The sequence below is a fragment of the Podarcis liolepis genome (assembly GCF_965112155.1).
Source record: "Podarcis liolepis genome assembly, chromosome: 3".
NCBI classification, from domain to species: domain Eukaryota; kingdom Metazoa; phylum Chordata; class Lepidosauria; order Squamata; family Lacertidae; genus Podarcis; species Podarcis liolepis.
Window position 1 is genome coordinate 102,676,507 of NC_139557.1, and position 14,769 is coordinate 102,691,275.

The 14,769-nt window shown below is 46.2% G+C and overlaps 2 protein-coding genes and 1 long non-coding RNA gene across 13 annotated transcripts in view; 1 reads left to right on the forward strand and 2 right to left on the reverse strand.

Annotated features, from left to right (window-relative positions):
* The window catches only part of THADA (THADA armadillo repeat containing), a 155,604-nt gene extending 148,203 nt beyond the window's left edge, over window positions 1-7,401 (reverse strand). For 2 of the 8 annotated variants that reach the window (XM_083494030.1, XM_083494023.1), the window contains exons 1-4: window positions 7,227-7,400; window positions 4,187-4,286; window positions 1,399-1,493; window positions 185-315 (exon numbers count right to left, since the gene is read on the reverse strand). In XM_083494030.1, coding sequence (XP_083350156.1) covers window positions 185-315; window positions 1,399-1,493; window positions 4,187-4,262 — 302 coding nt within the window. In that variant the 5' untranslated portion in view covers window positions 4,263-4,286; window positions 7,227-7,400. Of the gene's footprint in view, window positions 1-184; window positions 316-1,398; window positions 1,494-4,186; window positions 4,287-4,372; window positions 4,600-6,309; window positions 6,330-7,118 lie in introns of those variants that run through there. The other 6 variants (XM_083494029.1, XM_083494026.1, XM_083494025.1 and 3 more) reach the window with 6 other exon arrangements.
* A 4,063-nt stretch (window positions 7,402-11,464) lies between these two features.
* On the reverse strand, window positions 11,465-13,457 carry LOC310702921. Of its 2 annotated transcripts, none has more exons than XR_014523793.1 (2): window positions 13,036-13,457; window positions 11,465-11,563 (listed from the first exon to the last, which is right to left on the reverse strand). It is a non-coding gene; the product is annotated as an uncharacterized lncRNA (long non-coding RNA). The 2 variants fall into 2 exon arrangements; XR_014523794.1 differs by having other exon boundaries at window positions 12,975-13,457.
* A 26-nt stretch (window positions 13,458-13,483) lies between these two features.
* Window positions 13,484-14,769, forward strand: part of PLEKHH2 (pleckstrin homology, MyTH4 and FERM domain containing H2) — a 130,296-nt gene continuing 129,010 nt past the window's right edge. Inside the window, exon 1 of one of the 3 annotated variants that reach the window (XR_014523526.1) lies at window positions 13,484-13,992. The gene's annotated coding sequence lies outside the window, so the exon portion shown is untranslated. The remainder of the gene's footprint in view (window positions 13,993-14,769) is intronic. The other 2 variants (XM_083494099.1, XM_083494100.1) reach the window with 2 other exon arrangements.

Below are 14,769 nucleotides of genomic sequence, written 5' to 3' on the forward strand. Positions count from 1 at the left end.
CTTTATTTGCAGAGCACAAACTTACAGTAGCTCCCCAGATGCATTCACACACACAAACACACACACACTTCTGGTGGCTGGATAGTTGACGCCCCTCCCTATTTTGCCCTCCAAACTGGACGGCTGAAGCAACGGGTGGCCCCATCCACACCCCAAACCTGATAGGAAAAAACTACACACTTACCTTGCCAACACTTTTTTCAAAGGGTTCTTCACATCCAGAGATAAGAACATCGCTCCCAAAACATCTAAACAGTTTTTAACCATGGGATCACACAAAGAGCTTTTATCCATCTTCTCTAGTAAAGGCACAATCTATGCACAACAAAGAATAATATGTTTTTTTAGAATTCAGCATTAGCTATTGCATCGTCCTATACATACAGATACGTCTACTACTAAAACATTAAATAACACGATCTATCTTTCGGCTATACGATCGAAGTCAGCAAGGACCATAGCTGGCAACTTTTCCCTTTTCTTGCGAGGAATCCTATTTGGAATAAGGGAATTTCCCTTTAAAAAATGGAACAGTTGACAGCTATGGCAAGGACAATGTGTGTGATGCAAATGCGATCTGCAACCAAAGGTTGCATTATAAAGTTCTCCAGCTCAGTGTTCCAATTCTCTGGATGCTCTTACTTCTTTTAAACCAGGAGTGGCTAGCCTTCTTTGGGCCTGAGGACCTTGACAATCCTGCGGGAGACACTTGCTAGCAGTGGTGTGGCCACCCACTTCCTGCACGTCAAATAAAAATGACAGAGGGTTGGAGAGAAGCCAACTGACATCTCCATTAAAGAACTGTGCCTACTTAAACTATACAGGCAACGACCGATTTCTGTGGGTTTATAATAATAATAAGAAGAAATTTATTATTACGGTCACAGACCAGTTCAAGATCTGTGGGTTTACATTCCTGACCCCCATGTGCTTGGGAGGAGCCTGTCTCACCCTGTTACACCCCACCCTGCCCCACCCATCCCCTTTTCAAGCTGCTTTCAGGTTGCTGCGATGCACACATGCATGGTTTTGCATGAATTGGACGTGCATTAATTGGTCACTGCCTGTACAGAGACAGGGAGAGAGTTGAGCCTTGGGGCCAGAAAAAGGTTACCCAGAGCGCCTAATCCAGTCCCTGAAATTGGGTTTAGCCATCCCTATTTTAAAATGTATTTGTTTTGCTTCAATCAAGTTATAAGTTCAAATAAAGTAGAATTTAACTGCAGAAAACACAGCACTACAAAAGGTTAGTACAGACAGTTTTTGGATCACATTTGTTTGTTTGGTTTACTTAGGCTTCAACCATTCCTAACTGGTAGGAAAATCATTAGTAGGAAAATCTGCAGCTCTTCTTTACACATTTCCATGTTACTATTTTTAATGCTACTAAAATCAGACCTGCTTGACACAATGGATTTGCTGGATGCCATCAGGTAACAGTGCACAACGCAGCAGCAGAGAGGCTAGGTTTTGTCCTTCAGCATCTGCAAAAGCTATGCAGAAAGAAAGTAAGTAAAGAAAACCTCTAATATTCTATCAACGTGCATATTATAAATGCCAATTTCTAAATCTTTTATGTTATGGAGGGGTGAATGTTTCACTGACCCAAAGACCTGAAACACCCATTAACACATATACTTCTGTTCACTATTGCAAGTTGACAGATCAAACAAGAACAGTTCTTGTGCCTTTACAAGGACAAATAATTTCAAAAGTTGCTTTCTTCCACCACTACGATCAGTGAGAACACACCTGCTGAAGTTCATATTTCCGGGCAATTATTAGAGACATAGAAAGCATCTTCTGTATTGAATTCAACAACTGTGATTAAGAATGTAGAAGTTCCAGTAAAAATCATCCCAACTTGAAAACATATCATTTGGATTCACAGCAAAGAAACTTCAGGCAGAGTACAAACCAAGAGTAATTTGGAAAATGCAGTCACGCAGCCCAATCGTGTCTTTAGCTGTAACCAGAACACACGACAGCTACCACTGTAGCCTGCCTTCAGCTAAAAGGAAGAGGATGAATGAATTCCCAGCAGTTACAAGCTAAGATGGCGGATCACACTGCAGGCCAGGGATGGGAAGCCTATAGCCCACCATCTGCTGCTTGACAATAACTTTTGGGACAGTTCAACAACAACCTTCACTGAGGTGACTTCCCCCTTGTCAATTGCTCATGCACTGCATAGGTTTTATTTTTCTCTATCTGAAACTAATGCTCTGAATCCAGTACAGTCCTTCTGTTTCCAGCAGGGTCCTATCCATTCACGGAAGAAGCTATGATCCAGCAGAGGCTTCCACAACTGGAAAGAGGGGGTGAGGGAAAACAGTATTCACCAATTCCTGCATTTTCCCTCCTCCAGTCTCCTTTGCTACCTCTCATTTATTCCAGAGAGTTCCTCAACCCACACATAATTGCTTTTCAGGGAGTGTCAGGGGCTGCTGGGAGAATCGGTGAAAACCACTTCTCCTTTCTTTTACAGGAACATTCCACAAGTGAAACTCCCCTCACAGATGTCTAGATCCAATTCTTGGATGAGTGCTGAATTAAAGACGAAAATATAGTTTTCTGGAGAAGATATAGGAGTGGGGTCTACATTGCCCAAGTGCTACCTAAAGCTCTACTACTGCACAGAATGAGTTCAACCCTGTGGAACACCCTCCCATCAGATGTCAAGGAGATGTGTAACTATATAACTATATAACCTAAAGGAAAACTGTTTAAGCTTTAATGTTTTATTATGTTTTTATATACAGTGGTGCCTCGCAAGACGAAATTAATTCGTTCCGCAAGTTTTTTCTTCTTGCGAGTTTTTCGTCTTGCGAAGCACGGTTTCCCATAGGAATGCATTGAAAATCAATCAATGCGTTCCTAGGGAAACCGCCTTCAGACCAGGTCCGGGGACAGTCTGTCCCCCGACCTCTTCTGAAGGCGGGGGGGGGGGGTTCTGAAGGCTGTTCTGAAGGCTGGCGGTGGGAAGAAAAGCCCTTCTCCCCACCTCCCGCCCCGCAAGCTCCGGGGACAGGAGGACTTTGCTGCCGACCGCCAGCATTTTAAAAGCCCCTGCTGTCCCGGGGCAATTTTAAAATGCTGGCGGGCGGCAGCGAAGCCTCCGCTGTCCCGGGGGGAATTTAAAATGCTGGGGGTCGGCAGCGAACGCTTCGCTCCCGCCCGCCAGCATTTTAAGATCGCCCGGGGCAGCGGAGACTTCTCTGCTGTCCCGGGCGATCTTAAAATGCTGGCAGGCGGGAACGAAGCCCTCGCTGCCGCCCGCCAGCATTTTAAGATCGCCCAGGACAGCAGAGAAGTCTCCGTTGTCCCGGGAAGGCAGGCGGGGAGGAGCAAAGACTTTTGCCCCCCCGCCGGCCTTCAGAAGAGGTCCAGGACCTCTTCTGAAGGCCGGCGGTGGGCGAAAGTCTTTGCTCCCGACCGCCAGTATTTTAAAAGAGGTCCCCGGAGATTTCCCTATGGGCTTTCTTCTTGCGAAGCAAGCCCATAGGGAAATTCGTCTTCCGGAACGACTCAAAAACGGAAAACTCTTTCGTCTTGCGAGTTTTTCGTTTTGCGAGGCGTTCGTCTTGCGGGGCACCACTGTATGTTGGAAGCCGCTCAGAGTGGCTAGGGCAGTGGTGGCCAAACTTGGCCCTCGAGCTGTTTTGGGACTACAATTCCCATCATCCTTAGCTAACAAGACCAGTGGTCAGGGATGATGGGAACTGTAGTCCCAAAACAGCTGGAGGGCCAAGTTTGGCCACTACTGGGCTAGGGCAACCCAGTCAGATGGGCAGAGTATTCTTATTATTATTCTTCTTCTTCACAATATTTAGCAGATTTTACAAAAATTACAGCTTCCAGAGGACCTACTTTCTACCAACTTTCTACAACGCCCCCCCCCGAAAATTAGGAAAGTGTCTCAAGGGCATCCTCAATACATTCTTTAAGGAGAATTATAAAATAACAAAATCAAGCATTCTGGAATGTTTCCCTTTAATTTTGATCTTCAGGGCAGAAACTCTTTCAAAATGGGGTGGGAAGAGCATATAAACTACAGTACATGAAAAGGGCTGATTTTTCTTTTTAAGTTAAAAAGGTATCATCAAGAGGACTGGATTTAAAAAGTCATTACAGTACCACTGAAATACGTCTAGAGAGACAACCTAAACAACTTAATTATACTTACAGTGAAGTCTTTCAAGCTGTTGGTGATCAAGAACAAAGGCATCAACCTGAATCTCTTTCTTCTTCTTTAAAACCATTTTGGTAGATTAAAGAATTGCCTACTGAAAAAGATTATAAGTTGACACTTGGTACCAACACTGTTTTAAATGCACAATTTAAAAGTAAAGACTGTTTAATTCCCGTTCACCTTTGTGCTCTGCAAAAAGTTTGTGGCAGTTGGTTTTTTTATACGTACGCTGCACAAAAAGTTCAGAAAATATTCATAGACCCTATGAGCTAGATTTTTTATCCATAATTCACCAATGGGTAATGCTTTATCCTTAATGTAAAAACTTGACTGCAAACTTCAGCAAAACATAGGTGGCCATAGGGTTTCATCCCAAGACTTCAGTGCAAACTGGGCTCATGGTCTGTCTACCTGTGTTCAACGTAACACAAAGCTGCTGGGAGCCTCAGCACCGCTCTTGGCCAAGTTGGCCAGGAGGGAAGCACACCTCTTCCGTCGCCCACCTTGCGCAGAGGTGTAAAACGCAAAGAATGAAGGAAAAGGCTGGGGGTTACTAAGCTGTTATGTTGGGGGAGGACCCGGAAACGACCACTCCCGGATTCTGCTAGCGATTGAGCCAGACGTGAACTTGTGGTTCTGCACTGTAAATAGTTTTGCACCTAAATAAAACCTGTAGAAGACAAGTTGGAGTCCTGACTGGTTTCTCATGAGCAACCACCATTGCCATCTGACAACATGGATAATGTTTGCAGTGTGTAATCTCTACTGGGGGCAACACAGACCTGCCCTTAAATCAATTCTGTGACATTCCCTACAACAGCTACTTCTTGGAATGAACAGATCTTTTTCTTAGCTTAGATGAATAGATCTGTTTCCCTGAAATACCATCCATCTGATTCCAACCATTAACCATCTAAACTCCATCTAGATTCCAACAGCTACCCATAAATACACTTTTTTAATGACCTGTGGAGTTGGTGAACATGTAAGGACAACAGTCAACAGCAGATAGAGAGAATGTTGTGCCCCTGACTCTCATACAGCCACAGAAACCAGCCGCAGGTTCCCCTCATCCCAAAACTTGCCTGAGTTTAATTGGAGCCACAGTTCACCATGGCTTAGCCCCAGAATTTAGGCCAGTCTGCACATACAGCAGCATCAAATGGTAGTGTTATTTCATTTCACTTCACGTTGCAAGTGGGAAATTGTATGTTTGAATACCCTCCCACAAAAAAAAGGAAAATACCCTGCACACCAAAATAGGATGCCAGAGAGGTTGGCTTGAACTCTCTTCCCTGACTTGTCTCACTTTCCATGCCCACAGACATTGGATGGGGGAACAATCTAACCTACAGCCTAGAAGAGAAAATGCCAAAAAAATTCTTTATCACAGGGGTGGCTAATTTGTGGCTCTCCAGATATTGCTGGACAACTCTGATCATCCCTGACTAGTGCCCATGCTAACTGGTGTTGGTGGGAGTTTGAGTCCAACAACATCTGGAAGGATAATGCTTAACCACTCCAGATTCTACAGAATGTTTTAACTGGTCTCTCTCTTTTCAGCACCGGGGATCAGTCAGGTTTGAACTTCAGAAGAATCTCACCAGATCAGATAAAAATCTAGTCCAGCCCCCTGCTCCCCAATCAACCCAGGGAATCCTACAAGCAAGACTTTACAACAATCATTTTTAGTGAATGCAATGCAACTGATTTATTTCCTCTTATTATTGTTAATTTTTCCCCACGAATTACTCTGTTTCATTATACAGTGGTACCTCTGGTTACGTACTTAATTCGTTCCAGAGGTCCGTTCTTAACCTGAAACTGTTCTTAACCTGAAGCACTACTTTAGCTAATGGGGCCTCCCGCTGCTGCTGCACGATTTCTGTTCTCATCCTGAAGCAAAGTTCTTAACCCGAGGTACTATTTCTGGGTTAGCGGAGTCTATAACCTGAAGCGTATGTAACCCGAGGTAGCACTGTACCAAGAACAAACTTAGTTGGTCTCTAAGATGCTACTGGACATTTTATTTTAAATTTTTTTATAGATTTCGTCTGTTTCATTAGCCACTCCATAGGCAAAGTATGCTTGGGTATATGATCAACAAAGATACCTACATAGCCATAAATGACTGGCGGCCATCACACTCATGGCAGCAAGTTGCCCAAATCTCCACACGTTGCAATGGAGTGCAGGAAGAGGACTCAGTGCCTCTTCTTCATCACAAAGGCGGCAATCCTATCTCCATTTATCCAAGAGTAAGCCACACTTAATTCAATGGAAACAACTTCATAGCATGGCGAGGATTGCAGCCTAATTATATAACCACCTGCACTGCACTTTCGAGGTTGGATCAATGAGAATGGCTCTGTACCACACTATACCATTAAGGCGCATCCAAAGAACTTTCTCTCCCCCAGAGAATGCTTGGCACTGTAGTTTGCCCCTCGCCAAGCTCCAATTCCCAGCAACCCTTAATAAACTACAGGGCCCAGAATTCTTTGAGGGAGGGAAGGGGGAGAAAGTAACTGTGCTTCCGATGTCCCTTAAAGGTGCAGCGTGCACGCTTGATCAGATTGGGCTTTATGAGCGGCGCGTTACATCGCGTGGCCCCGAATCCCAGGAGCGGTTTTCTTTGGTTCAAAGCAGAGGAGGAGAAGGAAGACCCTGCTGTTTGGGAGCCAGTGGCGTAGCGTGGGGGGTGCAGGGGGGGGCCCGACCGCACCGGGCGCAACATCTGGGGGTTAGGGTTAGGGGGCGCAAATCCACGGGTTAGGGGGCACAAATTACTTGCCTTGCCCCGGGTGCTGACAACCCACGCTACGCCACTGTTGGGAGCTAGATTCAGGGAACAGCTTAGCGTCCCCAATAACCCTTTACTGGGGTTTTTTTGGGGGGGGGGTTAAAAATGCACGAGACGCGCCACCTGCAACACAAGCAAACGAAAAGGCGGCGGCGAGCGCATCCAGGGAAGCGCCCCGCTCTCCAAGAGAGCTCGCCCGCCGCGCGCTTTTACGCGCCTCCCGCTGCTTACCGCCCCGATCGGCCCGGCCAGTCTCTCCTCCACCGGCTTCTGGTGGTGCCGCCTCCTCGCCGCGAGGGGCCGGACGGAGGAACAGACAGGCAACGCTCCGCCCGCCGAGCCACGTCTTTCCTCTGAGCCGGGAGGTGGGCGCGGGGAGGCCCCGGCCGAGCGCGCTGGATGCGCCGCGGACCGACTCAGCCAGCCGGGGAAACGGGAAGGCCGAGGAGCAGCCCGAGGGGCAATCTAGGCCACTCGGAGCCGGCTTAAGGGAGGAATGGGGGGGGGCCGTAAAACGGGGGTGGGGAACCTGAGGCTCGCCAGGTGCCTTTGGACTACAATTCCCATCATGCCTGGCCCTTGGCCATTGCTGAGGGGGGCTGATGGGAGTTGCGGTCCAGCGAAGCATCTGGGCAGGACACAGCTCCCTCCTTAATAATATCCCCCATGCCCTGCAGGGCAGTGGAGGTAAAGGTGCCCAATCCTGCTTGGGAGAGTTAAAGGCCCACGGAATTTAATAAGACTGACAGTTCGGCCCCAAAGCGGTTTCCCCCCCCCCCGGAGTTAAATCCCCCTTTGTTCAATGCAGCAGGCGGGTTTGGTCATTTTACCATCCACGGGAGGACGAGGGGACTCGGGCTGAATTCCGCGGGAGTTACTTCTGAGTTTTGAGGTTAAGAAATAAAGAGTTCTTCTCGGTAACATAGAAAAAAGTAGTTTTTAAGCTTGCAAACTCTGACATTTTGCGCTACTGCCCAGAGCAACACTTTCCCCCCGTAACTTCCGTATTCAGACAATCAAAACTGAGTTTTCAAAGTAGAACACCGTGCCAGCCAAAGATGTCTGGCACATAGCTGTCAACTTTCCCCTTTTTTAAGGGAAATTCCCTTATTCCGAATAGGATTCCTCGCAAGAAAAGGGAAAAGTTGACAGCTATGGTCTGGCAGGTTCATTTTTATTATGGGAAACAAATTCGGAGCACATCAGCAGTTGGGAGACTTGTGGCCCAAACTTGGCAAGGTTACTGAGGGGTCAGTCTGTGGGGCCTAGATTGTAATTCTGTACATGAGAAATTGTTGACAAGGATTGTGCTCTTACAGCTCAGTCCTCCTATTCGTGTTTAGTTGGACATAAATCCCACTGTGTCCTATGGGCTTACTCTCAAGTAAGTGTGCATAGAAATTGCATAAACCTACCAAATAATGGGCATAAGATTGCAGCCTAAGTAAAGTATAGGTGGTGTACCTGCTTGGATCTGTCACACAGCTTTCCATTTAATATGTGCGCTCCTTATTCCATTGGACAAATTTGGGCTTTAATTTTCCAGTGCTTTCAAGCAAAGTTACAATCCTTACTCAGTTTGAAAGGCACCCAAACATTGCCAGCATAATCTTCAAAACCAGCTTCCTCATTCACTCGTGAATTATTTACAATTTGTTCTTCATTGTTCACACAATCCCAGAGCAAGGAACAACATTAAAATACAGTAAAGCAATTTTTAAATGCAACAATATGAAGTCAACCTATATAGCAACATAACTACATTGGCCATGTGAGGGGCACCACTTTAAATAAGTGCATGGGTGATTAACCACAGTTTTTACCTAGCTTCAGAGGTCCATTAGCACTGGCATGTGTGCCTTTTTTAATATACTTTCATCCAAATGTTGCATTTGTTCAGATTCCTGTCATAATCTAGAGACCATTTAAACATTGATCATTTTCACATACTTTTTGCTCAGATTGTTAAAGCACCTTGTAGTGTGTCTTGATTTCTTGGAGTACAACATTATAATGTAGCTCAGACCAAATATTGGTTGAGTATTAATATTTTTTAGAGTTACTAATTTCGTTAAATGTTTGGTAGAGTATATTTTAATTTCCATGTTTCTAAAGTTGTTAATATATTTACTTTTGCATGGTAAAAAGAGACAAGTACTTTTCCTAAAAGATAATTTTTTCATTGTCCTGCAGAGTTTTACCACTGTGTGGCACCAAAGTGCTAAGAAATGTACTCTTAAATTTCTCACCTACCAACAATACCATTTTTAAAATTTAAAATAGTTTGCAAAAGATGTCATTTATACATTGCCTTTCTGCCAGAGATCCAAAATACCACAAAGACCAAATCCTCTTAAAGTTAGTAGTGACAAATCCAAAAGTGACTTGTTTTCCCCCATCATCCACTCCGCCCCTTGGCATCTCTGGTAATCATCATCATTTTACAATTTGTACCCCACACATCTGACTGGGTTGCCCCAGCTATGCTGGGCAGCTTAGACTGGGCAAACCACTTCCCATGGGAGTGGATGTAAGAAGTCCCAGTTTGGACTGAAGGGCTTTTTTAAAAAAGTCATGCCTAGGATGTATGATGTACTGAATGAATAGCTGCTTATGCACAAATTTAAAGGTTTAACAGAGAGATAAAATACCCACGGGTTCTCGGTTTCAGGAAGTATACACAGAACTACATCAGTGGTGACCCAAGCAGATTCTAATGCACAATAAACTGTAGTATTCACAAGTTTAGGGAGAGATAATGGTAGTTTGTGTGGTCAGATTTCCATTTATTTAGAAATATGAATCACAGAATCAGAAGGGACTCGTGAGAGTGTAAGAGGTTTTTTTAAAAAAAAAATCCACACGGCTGCTCTTGCTAAAAATATACACAGCCACCACAAAATGAATGATAGAGAAAACAGTAGGAAGAGTTTGGTTTCCTTAAAACCTGTTGGTGAGCAACAGTATTCTGAAATGTGGGAAAGGCATTTTCCTTTCACAACAACAAATTCTGAGTTCAGAATTTACTACTGCCTCTAACTTCAGCCATACCACTGGAATGCTTGATGCATGAGCAGCAATGGAAGGCTGCTTTGACTTCTGTACAGTTCAGTTCCTTAGATCTAAAATTGCATTTAGTACAACAAAAATGATACTCGGAGCTCATTGGATCTCTTACTGCCTTTTTGAAAGGCACATTTGAGGTGTGTTGGTGCTGTACACAGCACAGGTTTGGTTGATTCATATGGTCTGGTGGTGGCCCAATTCTGATCAGTAGAATTCTGATCCAGTACGTTTACTTAGTACTGGAGAGAACTCTGGTGGTTTTGTATGTAAATATCTTGTTAAATTATATCCCCGTACTATAGGATTTGACAGAAAGGCAGTGTAAGTGCATTAATAGCAGCAAAAAGGCTGCTCCAATACTGGAAGGAGCATTCTCCATATCCAGTGTGAAGATTCATCTATGCTGGCAGTGTACCCAAAAAGCAACCTTTCATAGACAGCAGAAGGGCAAATCCTCTTATATGTGGGCTCCATACACAGACTTTTGTGTAAAGAGATGTTGTTGTTGTTGTTTAGTCGTTTAGTCATGTCCGACTCTTTGTGACCCCATGGACCAGAACACGCCAGGCACTCCTGTCTTCCACTGCCTCCCGCAGTTTGGTCAAACTCATGTTGCTAGTTTCGACAGCACTGTCCAACCATCTCGTCCTCTGTCATCCCCTTCTCCTTGTGCCCTCCATCTTTCCCAGCATCAGGGTCTTTTCCAGGGAGTCTTCTCTTCTCATGAGGTGGCCAAAGTATTGGAGCCTCAGCTTCAGGATCTGTATTAGGATACAGGATAAGAGATCCTAGTGGTGCTGGTCGGATCAATGAATATTCTATTTTGTATTTATTAAAACTATTAATGATAACCAGGGGTTTTCTATCTATCTTATCTTTGTGGTTACATAAAGCAATGGAAAGTAGAAACAGCATGGGTAAAGAAACATACTGCCCATAAAAAGTCTTAAAAGGCTATTCTACAGCCAAATGCTGGAGGTAAATGTCTTTAAGCTTGAGGCAGAGAAGCGGGAGCATTGTTTTCTACTGCAGAACATCTCACTATCTACTTGAGTGTTTGAAGGACAAATGAATCCCCTATTTTGTTTGTTTGTGTGTGTGTGTGTGTTATCAGGTGTACAACTTATCTTCAAGTCCTGGCTATTTGACCCTTAGTCAGATCTGTGGCAGGCACAATATTGTGCCAGCAAACCACAACTGCAACAGCAGTGCCTAAAAAGCTGACCCTCAAGCACATCATTATTATTATTATTCCTATTGTAGCTGTGACTTGGCACAGAGAGTAGCACAATGCCTGCATTGCGAGAATATTGTGCTAGGCACAGACCAGAGTGAAACCAGAAAGGGTCCTAGGAAAAAAGAACAGGGGAATGCACTCAGAAACACATCACATAAAAATGTCCTTAAATGAGAAACAACTTTATTGAGAAGTTCCTTTCTCAACTGTTTGATTGATAAATCTCTTTATGCTCTTGGCCTCAAGTCTTCAACGCTCTCGGGAACTGGCAAGCTAAAAAGAAAGCAGCACACTTCAGTCTGTAGAATTTATTATGAGCAAGATAAAAATGGCAGTGTTGCATGAAAAGGAAAGAATGCCTGCACACAAATGGGGAAAATTTTGGCTGTAGTTACACCACCCATGACTCTTTATTTCCATTTCCATTATCGGGGAGTTTCACACGGTAGTTTAGAGAGAACTGAGTGCTGCTGCTCTTGTGTGAAAAGTTTTGTGCAGTGTCCACACAATTTCGACCTCATCAAAATGCTGTTGCATATCTGGATTTACTGTTTCAACCAAAAAAATAAAAATAAACCAGTAAGCAACCCCCCACTGCAGAAATGATAAATTGTGATTTAATGGGGGGGGGTGCAAACTATGGAATGGCATTTGTTGAAGACAATGTCATGTGGACAACAAACTACCATTCATTATTTGTAGTTTCTGTAATTCTGTACGGAGTGTTACATAGCACCCAATCTCCGAGTGGTGTGAGATCCCAGGGGTTTCAGACACTTACCCAGGATTTGTGTTTCCTTTGGGAATGAGGCACAATGGAGACTGTGGTGCTTTTGTGATATATGGTTTATAACCTGAGCTTGCAATGGAGAGGTTCATAGCAAAAAGGTCTCGTTTCTCCCATAACCACAGCCTTGGGTTCAAACAGAAGACAAACATTGCTCTGCCTATTTCCCTGGCCTGCTGCTTTTTGCTTCACTGCCACTCAACTCTGCCTTTTCCTTTTAATTAACCGTTGCAGAGTGAGTGGGTGGTACCCATTTCTATCTTGCACAGAACCCCTTTCCTTAGTTCTCTTAATAATGGCCCATCACCCAGGCAATTGCCTCATCAAGAAGATAGGCTGGCTTTTATTTTAACACTTGGTAGATTCAGGGGCTAGAAGGGTCTCGGCGTACAGCCTACTTCCCCAAACTCGTAACACTAGGAAGAGTCTTATATATCAGGCATGTCCAACCAGTTGATTGTGATCTACTGGTCGCTCACGGTCCACCCCTGGTTGATCCTGGTGGTTTGCGTGATCCTGATCGATGTCCCCCCCCCCCACAAAAAAGAATGGGTAGATCCAATGGATAGATCACTGCCAGGTTTTTTCTATAGTGGGAGTAGATCGCAGTCTCTTGGGAGTTGGACATGCCTGTTTTTTTCTTTTATACACACACACACACACACACACACACACACCTTTGTATATCCAAAACCTTATGATTTTCATCTGAGTCCCTCCTTTGAATCATATAACTCAGTGTTGGTAGAGCATGACTCTTAATCTCAGGGTCATGGGTTTGAGGTCCATGTTGGATGCATTGCAGCGGGTTGGACTTAGATGACCCTCATGGTCGCTTCCAAATCTACAATTCTATGATACTACCATCTGTGAGGAAGCAGGTGCTGACCAGAGAAGAGGCTTTTTTTGGTGGTGCAACCATTCCTATGTATTGGGAATGCTTAGATCACCTTCAACAACTTTCCAGTTACAGAGGAAGACTCTGTTGTTGTTGTTGTTTCAAAATGCCATTTCCTCATCCGCTGGAGCTGGTTTTAATTACCGGTAGCTCTTATTGATTTGATGTCGCCGGTTCCCTGTTGCACGATCAGGGACAACAAAAAACTTCACCGCCTTTCGATTTGCCTCGGATTTATCCTTTCAGCTTATGCTGAAAGCGGGCAACAAAATTTGCTGGGCAACCTACCCTTCCAAACTGACGTGGGAGCTTGGTGTGGGCTTGAGACTCTTAAAACCTCAGGGTCGAAACCTCGTCGGTTCGAGCCCCATGTGGGGCAAAAGATTCCCGCATTTGCAGCGCGTTGGACTTGATGACCCTCCGGGTCCCTTCCCACCATTCTCGAGATTATTTTTTCCTGGTAAAGAAACGATACACGATTTTCATTTCTACGGGGAAGGGGCTATATAAGGAAGGGCCTAATTTCTCCTCAGGCTCGGGCTGCGCGCGTGGCGCAGAGCGGCGCGTCGGCAAGCCCTTTCGCGCAAGTAAAGCGGGGGAGGCAGGCAGGCAGGCCCACTGAGGTGTCCCGCCCTCGGCCTCTCGTGGGCGAGTCCCGCAGATACACGGCGTTCTTCCCTCAGCCCCGCTCCGCTCGCTCCCCCCCCCCCCACGTCGTGGTGGTTCCTGCCCAACTCCTTGCCCCCTCGGCCCCAAGAAACCGCCACCTCGGGCCGCTGCGGAGAGGCTGCCGAGCGCTCCCAAGCCCCGCCTTCCACGCCCGCTGAATGGCCGGCGCGGCTGCCGCTCAGCCCAGGCCCCTTGCCGCCTGCCGGCCCCCCACGGACCGCGGGGATGGTGCTGGTGGGACAGGCGCGGAGGGAGCCTTGGGAAGCGAGGCGGCGGCGCTGCTTGTGAGGGGCGCCTGAGAGACTTCGTTGAGGAGGCGGAGGCCGCCCGTCCTCCTCAGGTTTGGCTTAAGTTGTGGTTTTTTTGGGGGGTGGGGTGGGGAGCCTCCCTTTCCCCCTCTTTGGGGGAAGTCGAGAAACTTTTAGACGGAGAGGGGGAAGTCATGCCTCTTCCCTCCCTCTTCCCTCAAACTTTCGCCTTCTCTCTGCTCTTCCCTTGGCCCAGCAGAGAAGCTGCGGGAACTCCCAAGCTTTTTATATATATAAAAATTCCCTCGCTGCTGCTGCTGGATGAACTTTCCTCTCTTTCTCTCTGCCTCTGAATCACTGTCTGGTCTATCCGTGGTGGGGCATCAGGTGGGCACCTCAGACGTTAATGGCTGGGCGCCCAAAGCAGCGCCTCTGAGCGCGCAAAGAGTGCCTTCGCCTCTGGTCGTCAGAACAAGCAGCTCTGCCCCACATCTGGGGGGAGTGGGGAGAGCTGGGGCAGTCAAGTTCTAGCCTCCCATTCCAGACTGCTGATGGGGAGCTGGATGCCTGGGATAAATCGGGCTGCCTGCATGCCCAGCTGCTTCAAAAGTCCCTGCAATCCTGCCAGATGTGCATTAAAGGATGCTGGAGGTAAAGGTGGGAAACACAGTCAGAGGTTCAGGGGCTCAGGTCTGCCCCAAAGGGCGCACAGTCTGCCTCCTGTGATACCCCCCACATTATGGGAGCGTGAGGACTACTTGTGGTTAGGGGCATAGGAGCCATCTCCTAGGGGCCAAGGTCTTTTTGGTGCCCACCTAAAATATTTTAAGGGTCCCCCCCCCCAGTGGATGGGCCTTTCAAATGGCGTG